At 57.2% G+C, this 21360-nt stretch overlaps 1 protein-coding gene across 1 annotated transcript in view; it reads left to right on the forward strand.

The window, feature by feature from the left end:
* The first annotated feature begins 224 nt into the window (after positions 1–224).
* Positions 225–21360, forward strand: part of NRP1 (neuropilin 1) — a 109456-nt gene continuing 88320 nt past the window's right edge. Inside the window, exons 1-2 of the mRNA XM_051833422.3 lie at positions 225–722; positions 3329–3503. Coding sequence (XP_051689382.3) covers positions 653–722; positions 3329–3503 — 245 coding nt within the window. The 5' untranslated portion in view covers positions 225–652. The remainder of the gene's footprint in view (positions 723–3328; positions 3504–21360) is intronic.

Raw genomic sequence — 21360 nt, forward strand, 5'->3', positions numbered from 1 at the left:
ATGGGCTGGCGCGGCCTGGACGTCGCAGCCTGGGCGCTACCCCGGGGGTGCTCCTAGGGGCCTCTCTGCGAGCGCGGGCCGAGCGCCGGCGAAGGATCCGCTGCTGGCCGTGGCGGGCAGGCAGCGGGCGGGGCGAGGGGAGGGCTGGGCAGGGGCGGGAGCTCGGGCGGGGGCGGGCGCAGCAGCGCCGAGCGCCGCGTCTTCCGTTCCCGCTCCTCCGCTGCGCGCAGACACCGGGCCTCCCCCGGGCGCCGGCTCCTCGGCTCCAACCCGTCCAGGAGCGAGCGGTCCTTTCTTTCTGGAATTGGCTCTGCTGCGCGCGGCCCTCCCCCTCCCTCCGCCCCTCCCAGCCCCCACCTTTTTTTTTTTTTTTTTTTTTTTTTTTTTTTTGAGCCATGGCCCGGGCAGTGGCTCCTGGAAGAGGAACAAGTGTGGGAAAAGGGAGGGGAAGCCGGAGCTAAATGACAGGATGCAGGCGACTTGAGCCCGCACAAGCAGGAGCGCGTCTCGGAGCCTGGCAGAGCGGGCTCAGCGCCGCCGCAGCCCCGCGCACCCGGAGCGCCCAGGGCGGCGCGGACCCGGCTCGGCTTCGCCGCGTCCCCGCCTGCTCGCCCGCGATTCCCGCTTGTGCCTGCGGATCTGCGAGGGGAGCATGGAGAGGGCGCCGCTCCTCTGCGCCGCGCTCGCGCTGGCCCTGGCCGCGGCCGGCGCCTTCCGAAGCGGTGAGTGTCGGGGCGGGCGCGGTGACGGCCCGGGGAAGCCGCAGGGAGAGCCGGGGTTCGGCGCGGGGACCTCGGCGGCGGGGACGGACTGGGGACGGCCCGGGGACCGCGGCGCCGGAGACAGACCGGGGGCGGCCGGGGGACCGCGGCGCCGGGGACAGACCGGGGGCGGCCGGGGGACCGCGGCCCGGGGGACAGACGGGGGGCGGCGCGGGAATGACCCGGGGAGCGCGGCGCCGGGGCTCGCGCACAGCCGCCGGGCGCCCGGAGAGGCCGCCTCCGGGGGCGAAGGAAACTTTTATCTGGGTGCAGACTAGAGCTAGCGGTTCCGTCAGAGTCGGTTTGGGTCCCAGGGCTCCGAGTCTCCGGCTGCTTGGGAAGTTGGTTGTCGGCTGGGGGCGTGGGGCCTCCGCACCTGGGTCTGGGGGCAGAGCTGCTCGCCTCCCCGGGGCCGCAACCAATTATCCTCGTCATGTTTCCCCTCAAAGGCGAAACATCGGAGGGCCCTGGGGTAGCCGGGGAGCTTCCCGGCCGCCTCGGGGCTCCTGCCCCCTCGCCTCCGCTGGGGGCACCGGGGATTTCCTGTGGGCTCCCGGAGCGCCCTCCCCGCGCAGTCCGCGCGGGATACGAACCGGCGTCCCGGTGCCCCCCGTAGAGGGGTGGCAGGAGGCCCCGGGGCGGGGTGGCTGCAGACAGGGCTTTGAAAGCCGCTCACTGCTCCGGACTGGGCGGTAACGGAGCAGGGCCCTGAGTCTCTGGGTGCGGACCCGGTTGTAGGCACGCTTACGGTTCCCTGGGAGGTACGGAGTTGACTTTACAGTAGGCCTTCAGCTGTTATTAACTAATTACTAAATATTTACTTTTGTCTGGCTTGGATTTCAATCAGAGTAATTAGGAGAGAACGTGCCCCACTTACTGTGGTATATTGTTTTAATAAGAGACCGCAAGCCGAGGGGCTCATGCCGGGAGGAATTTAAATCACATCTTTACGATGGAAGTTAATCTTGCTAATGTGCTTTTTGGAGGTTTGGTGATTTCGGCCGTAGATTTCCCCCAACAGGTACCAAGCAGGGATTAAAGGGTGCGCTGAGACGCATGCAGAAACCACTGAATGTCGAGGGAGCCCGAGCCGCTGGCCTGCTGTCATCTGGCAGGGAGTGGAACAGAAAATTGTGAATGTGGAGCACAGTTTATTAATGAACCTGGGCTGTGGCATCTCCTGTGAGCTGGCAGGGGGTTGCAGCCTCATCCTGCTCCAGCGGCAAGGGCTCAAATGGCTGCTCGGTGGAGTGGCCGTGACCCCCCTGCGGCCTCTGCTGGGGGGGGGGGTCTGACCCCGGTGCAGAGGCTTCAGGGTTGAGATGGTGAGCTCCACACACGTAGTGTACATGCACGCGCGCGTGCACGCGCACACGCACAGAGTCAGTTTCCTCAGCAGAAATCTGGGGAATGCCGGGACTCCGCAGGGTGTGGATGAGCTGACCGGCGAGGCTGAAGTGACCACAGACCTCCCAAAGCCCTGTCCTCCTGGGCCGACAACCCGTGCCTGCTAAATTAATTCATTAACCTTATTTGGGACTAATGGCCCAGACTGATTAGAAGCTGCTCGCTCTTAATCAGCTGCCGCAGAGCCGGAGCAGAGCCGGGCAGTCTAGCAGCCCACATTATCTTATTACACTGTCACTTTCTCAGAAGTCACAGATGAAAGGCGCTGGCGTGGTGCGGAGCCCACCTCCACGTCCTGGCCGCCGCCCTCTCCTCTCCCTCCTGACAGATGCCAGGCCCCACCGCCCTGTTCGCAGGGAGCTGGGGCAGGCCTGGTTCTCAGCACAGTGGCGGTGAGGCCAGCGTCTCCGTGGGCTGCCGGGCGGGCAGAGTCCTCGGGGCCGCCAGCCGGGGTTCCGAACGCCCGTGCAGCAGCACTTCTCGGCTTTTAATAAAGGCAAGGCCAAAGGCAACCGGTGCACGACGCACCCCGGCCCCGGGACCGCAGTGGGACAGGGGCAGCAGCGAGGCACATGCTGTAATTTAGATTGTCTTCTTTTTAATTCATGGGAAATGATTTCTGTAATGCGTGGGGCTTTATGCATTTTTGATGTGCTCTTCATCTTTCATTTCCATTTGACCTGGTTTTCCTGTAATAAAATCCCGTGGATTTATAAATTCACGCTGAGAGTAAAGAATGCCGTTCTCTTTCCACAGGGAATCTATTAGACGCAATATGAAAATCTATACATCCCATTACCGGCCCACTGCTGTCCTGCCTGTGCCTCCTAGGTAGTTGGCGCACCAGATTGTTATAGTGCTGGAAATGGCCGCGGGCCCACAGAGGTGCGGGGACCCCCGGGCCGCGGGTGCCCTGCCCCACGGTGGGCAGCTCTGCCTGGAGGAGTAACCAGACCGATTTCTGCGTCGTGAGAACGCACGCAGACCCGCAGGTTCTGGGCGGACGGGCGCCCAGGCCAGGCCCTCAGCACAGCGGCGACCCTGGCCCCTCCTCCTCCTCTTCCGGGGCGCGCGGCGTCTGCAGAAACCCCCACCCCCACCCCCGCCCCCGGCCCGCCCTGCACAGTCAGGACCCGGTGACACGGCCTCTTCTGTTGCAGATAAATGCGGGGACACCATCAAAATCGAGAGCCCCGGGTACCTGACGTCCCCCGGCTACCCGCACTCCTACCACCCGAGCGAGAAGTGCGAGTGGCTGCTGCAGGCGCCCGACCCCTACCAGCGGATCCTCATCAACTTCAACCCCCACTTCGACCTGGAAGACCGCGACTGCAAGTGAGTGAGGGAGGCGCGCGGCAGGGCCCGCAGCGCCACCTGGCGGCCGCCGCGCCGCGCTGCGCCGCGCCCCCGGGCCGGGGGCTCCGGTCCGCGCGCGGACGGGGCGGGAGGCGGGAACCGGAGCGCTTCCTGCCTCGTGCGGGGCTGCCCACGGGGGCCGCACCCCTGGGTGCCGGGGGCGGGCTGTGCTTTGTGGTCGTGAACCCGGCAGGTTCTGTGTGACTCGGGCTGTGTGCATCGCCTCCCACCCCCCAGCCCCATAGATAGGAGAGAACGGATCATGAGTGAGAGAAAAGGTCACGTGGGCTTCTACAATTAGTAGCCAGCCGGAGGGCTGGGAGACTCGGAAGGAGGCCCCGCGCGTGGGATGGGACCTGAAATGAGGAGCGCCCTGTGCGGTGGGTTTGGTCTCTGTGTTCTGTCGTGTGGTGACTCGGCACTGGACCCCTGTGTCCTGCACAATGCCTCCCAGCACGCACTGGCCGGATGGGGTGCTGGGGGAGCTGGGGCGTGGAGGGTCTGCCTTGCATTGTCAGGGGAGCGCCCGTCCCCACCCCAGCACAGGGACTGGGACCCGGCTGGCAGGCCTCACAAGCAAGGCCTCTGGTCAGAAGGACAGGATCCGCTCAGTGCCCGGCTCTGAGGTGCTCCCCAGGGCCGGCTTTGTTTTCCCGTCCTGCCGTGGGGAACTTGGACGGGCTTCTTTCCACGGGACGCTTTCTGTGTGAGCACGGCCCTGCTGCACCCTCCATGCGTGTGGGGCAGGAGGGCCTGTGAGAATGGTCCCACCTGTCGGGAGCGCAGGCAACCTGTTGAGTGGGTGGAGTGAACCAGCTTCCCCTGGTCAGAGGAATGAGGTCATCTGGAGGGTTCGGCATTTGGGAGAATTAGCATAAATCAGTTTGCAAATCATCAGCATGTATTAGGCAATAAAATTATGCAATAAAATCAGGCCCATTCCAATTTCATCTTGGTCCTGTGAGTCAGGAGCGCTCCGGGGCACCGCGCCGGCCGCGTAATCTAGTGTGGAAGAGGCCGGCTCCAGGGACCGCGGGCAGCCCAGCTGCACTGGTCGGGGCTTCAAGGCTAATGCTCTGTATGGTAATGTCTGCGCTGACAGTCGCTGAGGCATTTTAAGACCCGCTCTGTATTTTGTTGTAATTTTCTACGATGCCTAAATTGCTGAGGGACATATTTTTAAGAAACATACTGAAGCAATAGCGTGATTCTGTAAAATAAGGCGCTGGTAGGTTCCAGGAAACTCATGTTTATTAATGGCCGATGTGGTGCGGATGTCTAACTCAGGGCGTACCGTGCGAGGACTCGGCACGGCCGGAGCTGTCGGCAGTGGGTGCTGGCGACTGGTGTGTAACTTTTGTGCATACCCGACCCCGGCGATCGCAAACCGCCGATGTGATGTTGGTGCCCGAGAGGTGCAGGGTTGGCCCGTGAGCTGGTGTGAGTTAGCAAGGGGAGCCCCTGGCGACTCCGTGTGTGTGTTGCGCCTCCAGCGGCCTCTGAGCCTTCAATAACTGACATCATGGCGTGAGATGGGGCTGGAGAAGAGCTTTTCCAGGTTGCTCTTTGAAAGATGGCAGCAGAAAGGGTGGTGGTGATGTCTAGGCAGAGGCAGAGTCTGGCCAGGGCGAGTTTTTCTGTGCTGGTTGCACAGTGAGGTCTTTCAGGTTTTTTGTCCTTTGTGCTACAGAGCAGGGTGATTGCTTCATTGTCCTCCCTGGGGCTCTGGGAGGTGGCGCTTCCCGGCCGGTGCACAGAGGCTGATATATTTAGCTGGATGGAGCCAGCGCCGACGATGCCCACGGGAAGTGTCCGTGTGCTCGTGTGTGCCGAGTTGCTACCTCATCAGCGAAGAACTCCAGAGAGGTAAAGGCAGACCAGCCAAACACGTCACCTCCACGGGCTGCCCCGTGGCTCCGGCCATCGCTACAGGCTGCCCTTCAGCCATAAACGTGGCCCAGTTTCCACTCGTCTTCGGAAAAGGCCTGAGAGGGGAAAGGGAACCCTTTGAGGAATGAGCTTGTGGACTTCAAAGTTCATATTCGATGCCCCCCAGGCGTAGCTGGTTTTAGGTTGGTGGCGTACGACCAGGTGGAGTCGCCCACAGAGAGTGGTAAGCTGAGTCACGGTGCTGCTGGGAGCAGGCCGCCCGTCTGCTCTGGGGTGAGGAGCGTCCCCCTCTCGCCTGCTTCTGTCTGAAGGCAGAGATCCTGGTATCCTCTGGTCATCCGTGACGAAGCAGTCCACGCCAAGGCCCTTCGAAACATTAAGTTAGGATGATGTTGCTAACACTTTGCTTACTGTTAGGGCATTGGGAAATGAGAAACTCAACAGATGTCCAGCTACATCTATTGATCCAGTAATGGGATGATCTGCATACAACACACCCTGCCTTTTCTCTCGAAATTGTCGGTGTCTGCGCAGTCAATTTCCACCCTGAGAAAGCCCGAGGAATCGATTTCTTGGCACGTTTGCTAATTGAGGAACAACCTGAGACCCAAGTGAACAGTTTTCTTCTGCAGGTTGTAAGACAGACAAGTCATTAAACAGACCCTCCAATAGATTTGGCAGAATACTTCTTGCTTAAATTATTAGTGCTTTGCTTATCGTTAGGCAAAAAAAAAAAAAAAAAAAAAAAATTGATAACGTGAACAGGGCAAAATTGAATGATAAATTGCAAGTTCTGTCACCCGTGACCACACTTCTCACGTGGCTGTGAGAGGGTGTGTCCCTCAGGGAAGCAGAGTTGTCTCTGGTCACCGCGGAATCCAGGTCCATTACAAATAGACACCAAGATCCTATGGCTCCGCCCACTTCAGCTACCTCATTGATCAAGATGGGGAGTCCATGGAGCAGATGGGAGGCTGGGGTCTCCAGCGCGATGGACACTTGGTTTGCGGCTGTGTCGACGTCAGGGCGCTCACAGGAGAGTGCTCCTGGAGGAGAAGGGGCTGAGGAAGGCGGCAGTGAGCTTGCTGGAAGTGTCCGGCACTCCGGGTAGAAGTAGCAGCAGGCAGAAGGGAAGGGCGGTGTTTCCCAGAGAGTGTAGCGGCTCCCCCTGCGCCAACGGCTCCCTCTGTGGAAGGCGGACATCTTGAGTCTCGTAAAACTTTATATCTGTATAGTAAACAGGAATGTCACTGGTACAGTAGTTAGGATTTATGGCTCCTTTCCGGTTTCCCAGCCTCGCAGGCGATCGGCATGATAATTTATAATGGGTTGTGACAAATACTGCCGAGCAGAGAGGTGTGTGGTTACATTCGGCTCGGATGTCAGCACCTGGGGAGCAATAAGAGTTTCACAGACCTTGGCTTGAAAACATTAAGAAACTGAACGCAGAGCTCCAGAAAGAGCCTAGAGAGGTGCTGGTGCCGCGGGGAGGGAGCCCCGCCCCGCCCCGGCCAGACCCCGGGTCCGTCCCTGCTTCTGCGGGGCCGCCTCGGCCTCGGCGTGCATGCGTTTCTGTCTCCGTGCCTGCGTGCGTGCAGAGGAAGACTCCCCTCCTGCAACTTCACGGGAAGTGCAGGCCGAGCGAAACCGTGGTGAGATGGGGATGATGCCCGAGCTGTGGTGTTGGTGGGAATAAGTCGCACATTGTGTCTTTAATCCTGCTCTCCACATCACCCGAGTTACTACAGACTGAGAAACACGGCTAATCGCATTTACTTTCATGGAATATAAACTCACTGAATGGAAATTAATCTGCCCTCAGTTTTTCAAATCTGATTATTCCTTCAAATTTAATTGTACAGTGGTCACTTATTTATTGGCAATTTGGATGCCATAAATTCCATTTTTGGTTTTCTGGAGTAATATTTTCTGTTTTGATTATTTGTTTCCTTATTTTACTCAGCATAGGTTTTTTTTTTTTTTTCCATTAACTTTGAGTTAAATGTCGCATTACAATACTGTCTATCTCAGTTGAGTTTTCTGGTGTTTGGTGTCTGGGGATGAGCTCCCGGGTCTAGTTGTGTGTTTTGGAGCCTCATTTACACTGAATCAGGCCACATCCCCATCTAGGTATTCTAACCCAACATTTTCAATGTGGAATATGGAGGTATATTTAAATTATTACGGCAATTTATAAAGATACACAACCTCCAGGCGGCGCTGTGGCACAGCAGGTTAAGCCGCCACCTGCAGCGCTGGCATCCCATATGGGCACTGGTTCGAGTCCCAGCTGCTCCACTTCTGACCCAGCTCCCTGCTAATGTGCTTGGGAAATCAGCAGAAGATGGCCCAAGTGCTTGGGCCCTGCACCCACGTGGGAGCCCTGGAAGAAGCTCCTGGCCTCTGCCTGGCCCAGCCTGACTGTCGAGGCCATTTGAGGACTGAACCGGTGGGTGGAAGACCTCTCTGTCTCTGTAACTCTGTTTAAAAAAAAAATCAATCTTAAAAAAAAAAAAAAAGATATGCAACCTCAGTTTAAAATGTGAAAAGAGGTGTGAAGTGAGCACATCCATGTAATCGACCCAGAGCCAACCATTTCTACTTCCTGGGAGACCCGAATAGCCCCTGCCAGTCACCCAGCTTGGCCTGGGAGTGCCTGCGGCCTTGACGCCTGATTGTCAGAGTCAATGTCAGATAAAACTCAGCTGCAGCTGAGGTCTGCCTGCTGGTCTGGAGCACAGACAGTGGGCTCTTTGACACGGAGAAGGAGCCACGTGTTGCTTCCTTCCCAGTCAACAGGCGCCCACCGGCCCCTTCTGCTCCTCCAGTGGCCGATGCAGGAGGGTCGTGGTCCGCGCACTGTGGTTACGTGAGCGCAGGTGCGAGCTTGTCAGTCTGAGGCCCGCCTTGTAGGCAAGGAAGACCAGGAAACTCTGCCTGTGCTTTTGTTCTTTCTCCTCTTTTCATCCCTGGCCGTGACCCGGGGTGGCTTCCCGGTGCCGCCGGGGCGGTGTGCGAGGCACCACTGCTGCCCTCCACCCCGTTAGGCATGGCCGGGTGGGGGCCACGGGCGCCCTGAGTTCCTAGGCTGCAGAGAGTCCTCTGCTCGCCCTCCCTGCGTTAGCGCTGATTTAATCTGAACAGAGCCATATGTTAAATGAAATTAATTTTCGCTGGTATTCCTTAGCGTCAGAACTGCGCTGGGCCGCAGCGGATGGCGAGTGTTAGGAGGTGGTTTGTAGGCATTTCTGTCATTTGAAAGATGCAGCCTGGATGAGGCGCTGGAGGGGTGGGGTGAAATTCCACGGAACTGAATCAACATGTGCTTGGCATATTCCCGACCAGATGTCACTCTGGGCGCCCAGGGAGACCCCGCCCCCACGCCCCCTCCGCACAGCCCATGTGCCTTTCCTGGCTCCTTCCGTCCTGCACGTGTGCCCATGGGCCTCATCAGAGCCACACGCAGACACATGTGTGTTTGCAGAGGGGCCGCAAAAGCCCCCTTAAGTAGGTTCAGGTTCACCAAGGCAAACTCCTGCCCTCTGACGTGGCTCTCCTCCCCATCCAGGCCAGGCCTGTGCTGCCGCCTCTGGTGGGGTTCGTGTGTGTTTCCTCCTTTAGCCTGTTTAGCTAATAGTAGGGAGGTGGGGGAGCAAGGGTGGCTGCAGGCCCTCGGTGTGTGCCCCTCACAGCTCTGAGCTCCCACACGCAGGCCCTCAGTCCTCTTCCAGACCCTGTCTCACACGCGGCCACCCCAGGTGTCCACAGGCTGTGTTAGCGGAGCGTGGGGGCCCGGCTGCTGCCCAGGCTCAGGTGAGAGGCTCCTGTTGGAGGAGGAGACACCTGGTTCTCCCTCTAGGCACTGCCGCACGCACAGGGGTAAACCAGCCCCCTCTTCTCGTTCAGGCTAAGTAAGCACCTGTGAATACTGTGCATGGGAACTTCCGGCCCAGCGGTGATTTTAACTCCGTGAAACCCAGCTTGCTGTAACTGAGACGTGGAAATCCTGGGCCCAGTGCGGCAGGTCCCCAAATCCTGGTCCCATTGGTGGATGATCAGGAAGCACACGGCGCATCGAAGTGGAGTGTGTGACTAGGAGGCGGATGAGGGGCTGGTGCTGTGGTGCAGCGGTCGGGCTGCTCCTTGTGATGCAGCGGCCCGTTCCGGACACTGGTTCACATCCCCGCTGCTCCACTTCTGATCCGGCTCCCTGCCGAACACCTGCCACCAGAGGTGGGTGAAGCGTCAGGCTCCTGGTTTCGGCCTGGCCCAGCCCCAGCTATTGCTGGCATTTGAGGAGTGAACCAGTGGGTAGAAGATCTGTTGGTCTTTCTTTCAAATAAAAATACAAAGTGAATGAGCCCCCCACTGTGCCCAGAGCTCAGTGTCAGGTCCAAGAGTGAGGTGGGGATTCCCCTGGGCCTAGGCAGGTGTCAGCGACGCACTGCTCCTCACAGCAGCCTCTGCGCTACAATCACCGCGCGCATGCCGGCCATGGCAGTGCCGTCAGGGTTGGGGGTGGGGCGTCTGCTGGACGCGAGGTCTCTGTGAGAACCGGGGGTGGGGGCCTCTCTCCCAAGAACCAGACACTCAGAGGTGTCTGTGTTTATCTGGGCAGATGCTCTGTGCAGGCAGGGGCAGGCTGTGGCGATAGACGGGCGTGTCCTGGAGAGTGTCCAGCCCCCGGCTGGCTGTCCCTGCAGCCAGTTCTCAAACAGGACATAGACCGGGCACAGCCATCAGTGGAGTCGGGATTCCAAGTCCTCGTCTCATTCCCCAGCCAGTGGACGCCGTGGGAGGGTCCCCTGCTGGGGGAGAACCCAGGGGCTTCAGAGAGCTGCAGAAAGGAAGCCAGAGACAACTTTGTGTGCAAAATGTGCAAAGCCTTACGTAATTTCTTCATCTCGTGCACTTCCCATGACCCTTCTGAAGCGTCCTTGCACACGTTGATTTCATAACTGTTTTTCTGCTGAAATAAGTTTGCCTTCTAATCCCACTTCCCACGATCGTCCTGAAGTCCCCTAATCTGAGCACTGAGTGATGCGGCGTGGGGAGCAGATGTGGCCACGGTTTGGTCCTAATGTCCCACCCTGGAGTGAGCGCAGTGCGTGGGCCTGAGGCTGCTGTGTCTGACGGCCTTGTGCCGGGCCCCGGTGGAGAAAGGACGCAGTTTGTCTGTCTCTTGGTTCACGCTTGCCCGTCTTTCGATTTGTTGACATGCTTGGTCACAGCAAACACAACTGAAGTTAAAACTTGCGCTGCTGGATCAGGCGGCTCTTTGGGGAGGTGGCAGCCCAGACAGACGGCCCCCCTCCAGATCTCTCTTGCACCCCTGCACTCGTACCTGACCCTGAAGGAGCTTCGTTCCTGCTGCATGGTGGGCACTGGTCTCCTGCTGGGTGGTGACTCCCAGGGAGCAGAGGCCGTCTTAGTTATGTCTCTGCCCTCCCTGGTCTCACAGGACGCTCTGCACACGGTAGGTGCTAGTTTAACCAGCACTGACACTGAACGTCAAATCTGGGGTATGAGGAGTAGGTGGGGTGTCGGGTACAGTGGCTGAGCCACCACGTGGGCCGCCCCCCTCTCGTACTGGTTTGCCTCGTCTGCTTCTGATCCAGCTTCCAGCAAGGCTGCCCAAGTACATGGGAGACGTGATGGAATTCCCAGCCCTGGCTGTTGCAGGCATTTGCAGGGTCAACCGGTAGATGGGAGCTCTCTCTCCACTTGTCTGTCTCTGCCTTTCAAATTAAAAAAAAAAAAAATTTAAAACCTCGAATATCCCTTGTATACAACTGAACTTAAAGAAAAAGAGCTTGGGAGACAGGGGCTGTCATGGCTCACTTGGTTAATCCTCCGCCTGTGGCACCAGCATCCCATATGGGCGCTGGGTTCTAGTCCCAGCTGCTCCTCTTCCAGTCCAGCTCTCTGCTGTGGCTCAGGAGTGCAGTGGAGGATGGCCCAAGTGCTTGGGCCCTGCACCTGCATGGGAGACCAGGAGGAAGCACCTGGCTCCTGGCTTCAGATCGGCGTAGCTCTGACCATGGCGGCCATTTGGGGAGTGAACCAACGGTAGGAAGACCTTTCTCTCTGTCTCTCTCTCTCACTGTCTATAACTCTACCTGTCAAATAAAAATAAAAAAAAAAGAGCTTGGGAGACAAAGTGTGTGTTTCCCCACAGAGGACCCATGGTCCCCGGCAGGCAGCGGGGAGGAGGGAGCAGATTCCACTGGGGAGAGGGGGCACCCTGGACCCCTGCCCAGGGGGGTCAGGACAAGCGACGGCCTTTAGGGGGACTGCGGGAGCCACCCCCTCTGCACCCACTCCTCCCAGCTTGGTGGCATCAGGACTGCTGCTGGGCGCCTGTGATGCGTTGGGGCTGCAGGTGGCCCTGAGAGCCACAGCTCGGCTCTCATGTGCCCATGCGCCCCTCGTGGCCCCTGCACGGCGACGTCTCAGCCCTGCTTCCTGTGCCCCCCACCTCACTTCAGTTTTCAGTGCTCGGCGCCGAGGTATTTTAACACTGGCTGAAATCTGTTCCTCCTCTCCTTCCCCAAGGGAAAAGTGCTGCATTTTTCTTACCCTTTATTCCAACGCCAGTTCCTTTGTCAGGAGACGGGAGTCCCCCGAGAGGTGGTCAGGACAGACTGTCCCAGTCCGCCCAGACGCGTCCCTGCCCCAGCTCCGGTGCCTGGGGCACACCTGTGGAGGGTGTGAGTTGATTGGCGTCTGCTGGGGGCTCTGATGACCAGAAGGTGCTGTAGAATGAGTGGCCTGGGTTGTAACAGTCTGGGTGAGAGACAGGTACCTGGAGGGCTTGCTCACGGGCCAGACCACGTTGGCCGCTGTGGCCCAGGGAGAGGTGGCGACGACCAGGTTGCTGCTTCCAGGTCACTGGGGGGTGGGGCGTGGAGGTCCTTGGCTCCCCTGTGTGAAGTACAGCTGCTTCTTCCTGCCCCAGGCCCGGCAGTGCAGTGCAGTGGGATGATGCGGGCGGAAGTGCCCTGTGGATGCAGAGAGTGCGCCTAAAATAGGCCCAGACCCACACAGCAACGTCCACGGCCTCAACGCAGGCCTCAAAGGAGGGAGAGCACCCGCGGCTGCCCGGGGTTCTGCTGTTCTTGCGGGGGCTGCTCCCCTGGGTGGTGGCTATCTACCTGCGTGGGCGGGGTTTCCAGAAGGTTCTGTGGAAAGTGCCGTGTCGGTGTCAGCATCTGCGGCTGCAGAGGAATCAGTTTCCCCTGCACCCATGGACTTGTGAGCATGCCCAGCTGGTCCAGGCTCACGTGACCATGCTAATGCCACACAGGAAGGCAGTCCTTGCAGTCAGATCTGCCCAGAGCAGAGCAGACATGTGGGTATCAGCCTGAACTCCCCGGGAAAGGTGGCCAGGAGAGTGGACATCGTCGCACCACTGGCCCGGCCTGTTCTCTTCCTGGAGCCCCGGTCCTATACCCTGACCAGGCCTGGCTGTCTCCTCCCATCATGGCTGTGACGACGCTGATGTCCCAGTGGCAGGGGACATCTGGGTGATGGAGCTGAAGAGCCCGTGTGCAGGGGGGACCCCGGCTGTGTGGCACAGAGCCACTGCTAGTCTAGTCCCTGCTGCCCAGCCCCCCTCGGTAACAGCTGTCAGTCACGCCTGCATCCCAGACCCCTTGTCACCTGGAAGCAGCAGCCCCACAGATTTGCTCTCCTTTGTGGGCCTTCCCTTGGTCAAGTGGTGGCCCTCAGAGCTTGTTGTGGATAAGGGAGGGAACTCCTGCAGGAACTGCCCCGTCCCACACGAGCATTGCTTCCCTCCCTCCCTCCTCGGCGGCTGCAGGGCCCTGAGCCTGGCGACGTGCAGAGCCGGCCTTCCCACGCCACCCTCGCTGCCCCTCCAGCTCCAGTGGCGCGCCCCAGTGCTCCCTGGTGCACTACACCCTGGCCGTTGCTGTCCACGTGGGGACTTTGCCCACTCTGCATCGCAAGAGCCTGTTCCCCGTGGTTTGTCCTCACTTCGCTGACCACTTCTCCGTTTCGCTTCCCGTTCCCCTCCAGCAGTAAGATCAGGCATTTGGCAAGGTTCTGCCCTGCCTGCAGTGTCTTCTCCCTGCAGTACCCGTGTGATCGGGGTCACTTGGCTCAGACTTGACCCAGAGTCCTGGCCAGCCTGGGGCTGCCCCAAGTGCTGGACCGAGTGGCTACCTGGTGACTGGCCATGGCCAAAAAGCCAAACCAGACCTCAGCTTTGCACCTCTTTTTCTCCTCTTGGTTCCTTCCTGTCCTGTTGCTCCTGCCCCATCCTGCAGCCCTGGTCAGTTTGGCCCTGTCCATGGCCTGTGTGCGGTGCTCGTTGCGGCTCTGCGCCTCCCACCCCTCTAACCCTGCGCGATCGCTCTGTGCTGTCCCCCAGGCTCACAGCTCTCACCGCCCTGCCCTCTGCGTGGGAACTGTGGGGCCCCCAGCCCTTTCTTGCTGTGGTCTGTGCTGCAGCCCTTCCCTGCTGCTCCCCGCCCTCCCTCTGGCCTCCTCGCCTGTGGTCCCCATATCTGTTCTAGCCTAGACGGCCACCTGGTATAACTCAGACTCACAAGCAACACGCCTGCCCCAGAGTGGGAGGGGCGATCGCTCCTTGCAGACCTGTCCCCCCATGAAAATGTGCAGCCAAGTGGCTCTGTGACACGTGGTCTTCTTCGTTCTCACCTGGTACTCCTTGTGACTCTGTTTGATGCTCTCTGCCACGTGCCCAGCCACTGGGTCTGGTGCCAGGGCCAGGGCCGGCGTGGCTTCTCCTTGCTGCTCAGGGCATGGCCTGCGCTCTGTCTTCTGGGCGTTCCCTGAGCGGAGGCCACACCTGCTGCCTGCTTCTCTTCCCGTCATCACCATCCTAGTGTTTGAGGATGACACCCAGTTCCTCAGAGCCTTCCACTTCCCCACAGCGGGCACTCTGGGTGTCAGCTGGGTGACCTTTGTGGGCTCAGATGCAAACCACCTTCATGTGGGTTTGGCACAGATAATATAGAGTCGCCTCCCGGGGCACCTGGCAGCCCCCATAAATGCACGTGAACCTCAGAACAGGTCCCAGGAGACGCATGCAGTGAGCTCGGGGTGCGTTCCTGCAGCGTGCCAAGTGTCTCAGCCCAGCCCCCAGGAAAATGGAGAAAGAAGCTACCTGGAGGGGTGGAGGACCCAGCCAGCCCCAGGGTGCCCGTGGCTGGGTGTTTTCTAACATGTTCAGTGGGCCCTGTAGCCCTTCCCTGGCTCCCACTTCTGCCACCTACCAGTGTTTCAAGGCCATGTGGGACCCCAGGCCAGTGCCAGCTCCGGAGAAGAGGCCAGGGCTTGGCAGGTGCAGGCTGTGCCCCAGCAGTAGAAATGGGTTTTCTTCCTTCTTCCTGGCTCCCCTGGGTCACGATCCCACCCTCAGTTTTCTGGATGTTTCCACATGTTCCTGTTTCCTGTGTATTCTAGAAATTCATGACAGCATGTGGGGTTGGCACAGGTGTGGGGCAGAAGCAGAGGCGTCGGCTCCTCCTACCCTCAGCTCACTCTGCTCTGGGCTGGCCCTGTGTGATCGGTGTTCAACGAGCATGGCCCACAGGTGAGCTCCAGGGGGACCAGCTGTACCGTGCATTGGCTCTGTGGGGTTCAGGTGACCGTGTCCTCAGGGGCTGTGGAAGTCACCAGCCTCTGATGAACTGTGGCCCACGTGTTTTGTGGTTTGGGCCCGTGTCTCATCTGTGACAGGGGTGGCCAGGCCCTGCCCTGTCAGCCATGCTGGGTGTGAGGGAGCAGCATGGTGCAGAGATGTCCGTCCTGGGGGCGCCGCCTGGCCCCGATCCCTGGCCTCGCCCTGCTTCTGCTTCTCCGTGTTCTTTCCCACATCCCGCCGCTCCTCAACCCCACCCAGCCCAGGCGCATTTCCAGAGCAGCCCTCTCCATGCTGCTGCTCTTTCAGCTGGACACAGGCCGCATGCCGGCTCTTGTTAAGGATTGCTTTCTTAATTTGAAAGGCAGAGACAGATCTTCCCTCCTCTGGTTCACTCCCCAAGAGACAGCAAGGACTGGATGGGCCAGCGCAAAGCCAGGCCCAGGAACCCCATGCAGGTCTCCACGTTGGAGGCAGGGACCGAGTACCTGGGCCATCGCCTGCTGCCTCCCAGAGCGCGCATTAGCAGGAAGCTGGGATGGGAAGTGGAGCCAGGACTCAAAACCGGGTACTGTCATGTGGGACGTGGGCGTCCCATGCAGCATCTTAACCGTTACACCTAACACCTGCCTCCTGTGTTGGATTTCTTTCTTTCTTTCTTTTTTTTTTTTTTTTTTTGGTAAGATTTATTTTATGTATTTGAAAGATAGAGTTACAGAGAGAGGTAGAGACAGAGAGGTCTTCCATCCGATGGTTCACTCCCCAGATGGCCACAACGGCTGGAGCTGCGCCGATCCGGAGCCAGGAGCCAGGAGCTTCTTCTGGGTCTCCCATACGGGTGCAGGGGACCAAGCACTTGAGCCTTCTTCTACTGCTTTCCCAGGCCATAGCAGAGAGCTGGATGGGAAGAGGAGCAGCTGGGACTAGAACTGGCACCCGAATGGGGTGCAGGCACTACAGGCCAGGGCTTTAACCTGCTGCGCCACAGTGCCAGCCCCTGGACTTCTATCTCAAAAGTGAATCAGACATCTTAGGCTCTGTTTTGGTAAACTTTATTCTAAGGAATTGTCCACTTTGTCACTGTGGATGGACACGGGGCTTCTACCCCACTGTTCAGAAGAGCCGGGGACGTGTTCCCCAGGACACGCGCTGTTGTCACGTCAGCCTTGGCAACCAGGAAACGCGTGCAGGTCGTGAGCCGCAGCGGAGCTGGAGGTGCAGTTTCATGGCAGTCGATAACCTGAGTGTTCACCTAGACTCTGATTTGATCACTAACACAAAAGTAGCTCTCACCTTATCTTCTTGTTCAGCAAAACATTAGAATTAGATCGTAAAGAGTAGAAATTGCGCTGGAAAAGATACAAAGGAGTGACAGCAGGGATTTTGTTAATGAATCCTACCTCCCCGTGTGTCTCCAGGGCGGTATAAGCTGTGTAACAAGCGAGGCATCTATTTGTAAAGCAGGCTGAATTAAGAGGCTGGCGTGGGTGCCACCGTTCAGAACAGCTTTCTGAGATGGGGGTCTATCAACTGGAGATAAGCCGCCTGCCGCGGCCCGTTGTGAAGAGTGTGTCCCAGCAGCAAATCATAGCACGAGTACAACGCACAGGTTCATTTGTTCCCACAGCAGCGTCTTCTGCAGGGGTGCAATTTCATGATTTGACTGAGTGCGTCGTCTTCTCCAACCTCTGGCTCATTCACACGCCCCTGGGGAATCACTTACTCCTTCTAGACCCATCTTAAGTTGAAATAACCGAGATGTGTAAGCATCACACACCTTTGCCAAAAGGTACCAAGGACAGCGGTAGGCCCAAAACGCACCCCCCGGGGTGGGAGGGTGTTAGCCTGGTGATGAACATGCCAGTGAAGACCCCTGCATCCCATGCTGAAGTCCCTGGGTTCCAGTCCCGTGTTTGCTTCTGCTTCCAGTTTCCTGGAGTGTACACCCTGGGAGGTAGTGGTGATGGCTCAAGGGCTTGGGTTGCTGACCCCCACGTAGGAGACTGGGATGGAGTTCCTGGCTCCTGAATTTGGCCCCTGCTGGACCCGGGGTTGTTTCAGGCACTCGGGGAGTGAACCAGTGGATGGGAGCCCTCTTTCTTTGTCTTGGACCCAAAGCTTGTCAATCTGGCATCCTCCCATGTGCATCCTTAGCACACCTGCCTCTCACCTCTGAACTCTGTAAATGTGAGGATTAATGAGCCTGTTAGTGATTCTGGGACAAGGGAAGGTTTGTTCTAAGCACATAAATGAACATGCAAGCAGGAGCTGAAGTCCGCACACAGAGTAACCACACTCCCCCTCTGTCTGCTCCTCTGAGCTGTGTCTTTGTTAAAATAAACAGCTGAGGGAACACCACCGTATGAAGTTATTTTGCCAGCTCCCAGCATTGATTGGAAAACATCTCAAATTTCTAAATAGCAGAATAAAGAAACAATTTGAACTGTCAGCTCGCATTACCTTTGTTATCATGTTTCTCCTGAGATTAGTCTTGAGATCTGAACTCTCTGCGTTTCTTCTCATTACTGTTTTAGGGCTCGGCTTTTACTTAAATGTTATTCGGCCCTGGGAGGGATGGTGAGTGCGCCCTCACTGTGAACACAGAGCAGTAGTGGAGTCAGGGCTCCCCAGCTTGGACAGGGGAGGGTCCAGACCCTGCCCGATGCCACTGTGGGGCACCAGCAGTTCTCTGACAGCGTCACTCACTCTCTCAATCACTCATCCACGCACTCACTCACCCTTACTCACTGACTAACTCACCCTCATCCACTCACTCACCCTTCTCACTGACTTACTCACCCTCATCCACTCACTCACCCTTCTCACTGACTCACTCACCCTCATCCACTCACTCACCCTTACTCACTGACTAACTCATCCTCATCCACTCACTCACCCTTACTCACTGACTCACTCACCCTCATCCACTCACTCTCCCTTCTCACTGACTCACTTACCCTCATCCACTCACTCACCCTTCTCACTGACTCACTCACTTACCTTCATCCACTCACTCACCCTTATTCACTAGCTCACCTACCCTCATCCACTCACTCACCCTTAATCACTGACTCACTTACCCTCATCCACTCACTCACCCTTACTCACCCTCATCCACTCACTCACCCTTAATCACTGACTCACTTACCCTCATCCACTCACTCACCCTTATTCACTAACTCACCTACCCTCATCCACTCACTCACCCTTAATCACTGACTCACTTACCCTCATCCACTCACTCACTCACTCACCCTTACTCACTAACTCACCTACCCTCATCCACTCACTCACTCACCCTTACTCACTTACCCTCATCCACTCACTCACCCATTCAGTCATGCCTCACTCACTCACTCACTCACTTGCTCACTCACTGATTCATTCATCCCGTGGGCCCTTTGCTTTCCAGTGATGGTGCACTGAGCACACAGGGTATCTTTCCCTTCCCTCGGGTGTCCCCATCCCAGAAGGGCCAGGGCCAATAGGAGGTGTGCTCCCCCCCCGCCGGTGCTGTTCCTGTGCTGTCGCCATGGCATCCCCACGGGCCGACTCCAGGGCAGTCCACTGCTCCTGGGTCGAGCTCTAAACAAGAGTCGTATGAAGACACTGGCTGTGGCCACTCTGGCTGAGCCTAGCCTGTTCCTGCTGCTGTAGATTTCCACTGGTCACCCCTGGTCCCAGCGCACTCAGTCCCTGAGCCCTGAACCCTTGTCCTGCAGGTCCCATGCTCACTGCCAGCCTCACTTGGTTCTTGGTCCTTTGCCTCTCATTATCCACCTGTGGTCACTGCAGCTGCCGTGTCCTGTAACAGGAGTAACACCTGCACCTGCACGTCGAGGGCTGAGCACAGTCCACCTGGGCTTCCTCTTAACTGGCTCCTCAGTGGCACAGATTAAGTGAAGGATGTGATGTCCAGAAGCTGCGGGAGACCTTTGTCCCCATATCCCAAGCCAGGGCACAGAGATACCACTTACTCGGACCCCACACAGGAATCCACACGGCTCATCCATCCGTCTTCATCTGGACCCCAGCCCTCCCCGAGTGTGGCCAGCAGATGTGTCCGGGCAGGAAAGACACCATCCGAGAGCCGGGAAGGACTTGACCAGGCCCGGAGATGGGTATAGTCATTTCGCTGATGGCTACAGCTCTGAAGGAACTGTGGTGCCTGTGGGGAACAGCGAGGCGGCAGACAGCAGGGCCACCGCACACATCTGCGAGGCCTTCCTCAGGACTCGTCAGGAGCGCGCAAAGGAATGAGAGAGTGGAGTGGATGGCTCAACTCTGAGAAGCAAAGAGGAGAAATTGGGGCCTTGAGCAAAAGCTTCGTGGGGCGGGATGAGGTCAGGGGCTCTAAGGGGAAGAGGTCAGTGTCAGCCGCAGACAGCCACGGGGGTGGGCATTTCAGAATCAGGGTCAGGACTGGAGTGAGACCTGCGGAGCACTGCGGGTGGGAGGCGCAGGGTGTTCTGGGAGGAGGCGCGGGGTGTCCTGGGAGGAGGCACTGGCTGAACTCATGAGAAATCATGGCCTGCTTGTGTTTTCTGTGGGCTTGAAGAGATGTACCCAGAATATTCCATGGAGTCTGCAGTGAGAAGATCAAGTTGAACACTGATGATGTGTTTAGCTGTTTAGTCTTAAGGGTTGGAGGAAAACTAGAATCAACTTGGAAGATTTTTTTTCTTAAAGATTTATTTATTTTAAACACAGAGTTAAAGAGCGAGAGTGACAGAGACCCTCCATCTACTGGTTCACGCCCTAAAATGGCCCCAGCAGCCAGGAGTGTGGAGCTCCATCCAGGTCTCCCACGTGGGTGCAGGGGCCCACACACTCGGGCCATCTTCCACTGCTTTCCCAGGTGCATTAGCAGGGAGCTGAATCAGAAGTGGAGCAGCCCAGGGTAGAAGCAGCGCCCTTATAGCATGCTGGGTGTTGCAGGCCTTAGTCCATTGCACCAGGACACAGGCACTGGAAGACTGCCACATCCAAAGTGGAAAATGTGTTGGAGCTCAGGGCTCACAGGGGTGACAGACCTGTGAGAGAACTCCTTGGAGAAGAGCGCATGGCACAGTGTCCAGGGCTGCAGTGCCTCCCCCAGCCCACATGCAGGGGCCTCTGCTGGAAGTACAAGAACCATAGAGCTTTATCTGCACAAATGCTTTTTAAATAAAATCCGAAAATGTGTATGTATTTTTTTTAACATTGATTTAAATAAGTTTTAAAATCCAGTTGTTACATGACAATTTGGGTGTTAATTTCTTCTTTTAAATAACATCTAAAAGATGTATTCTATAGAATCATTCTAATTTTTTTAAGATTTCTTTTATATTTAAAAGAGTGACGGAGGTAAAGAGGTCTCCCATCTGCTGGTCCACTGCCCAAATAGCCACAACTGGACAAAGCCAGGAGCTTCATCTGGGTCTCCCACGTGGATGACAGGGACCCAAATATTTGGGCCATCTGCTGCTGCTTTCCCAGGCCATTATCAGGGAGCTCGGGAGGCAGCAGAGTACCCGGATGGAAACTGGCACTCTGATGTGGGATGCCGGTATTGCAAGCGGCAGCTTAATCTGCTCTGCCACAGCACTGGCCCCAGAATCATGGCTCTCCCCCTCCCCCGGAGATTCAAAGTATAGGGATACTTTTAAAAAAACATAATTTTTTTTTTTGACAGGCAGAGTGGACAGTGAGAGAGACAGAGAGAAAGGTCTTCTTTTGCCGTTGGTTCACTCTCCTATGGCTGCCGCGGCGCACCGCGCTGATCCGATGGCAGGAGCCAGGTACTTATCCTGGTCTCCCATGGGGTGCAGGGCCCAAGCACTTGGGCCATCCTCCACTACACTTCCTGGCCACAGCAGAGGGCTGGCCTGGAAGAGGGGCAACCGGGACAGAATCTGGTGCCCCGACCGGGACTAGAACCTGGTGTGCCGGCGCCGCTAGGCAGATTAGTCTAGTGAGCCGTGGTACTGGCAAAAAAACATAATTTTTAAAATCCTAAATAAAAATTGTCTCCACGAGCTGGCAAATTACATATTTTGCTTTACACAATAAGCCAAATTTTATGGAGATTTGTATACACATCAAGGTTGCATCTATATGATAAACCAGACTGCATGTTTTTCTGTCAGATAAATATTCAAAAATACAAGAAAATGAATCATTCATGATCCTTCCACTCAAAGGCGTCAGCTAGATTTCAGTGTATCTTTTCCATCCCATTTTCTTTTTATTTAGAAGTACAAAAATGAGGTTATTCTCTGTAAACAGCTTTTCTCTTACAATTTTCTCCTTTTGTTGTTGTTGTTAAAGATTTAT

The sequence above is a fragment of the Oryctolagus cuniculus genome, chromosome 13, assembly GCF_051225735.1.
Source record: "Oryctolagus cuniculus isolate XC-2025 breed Fujian yellow rabbit chromosome 13, ASM5122573v1, whole genome shotgun sequence".
NCBI lineage: Eukaryota > Metazoa > Chordata > Mammalia > Lagomorpha > Leporidae > Oryctolagus > Oryctolagus cuniculus.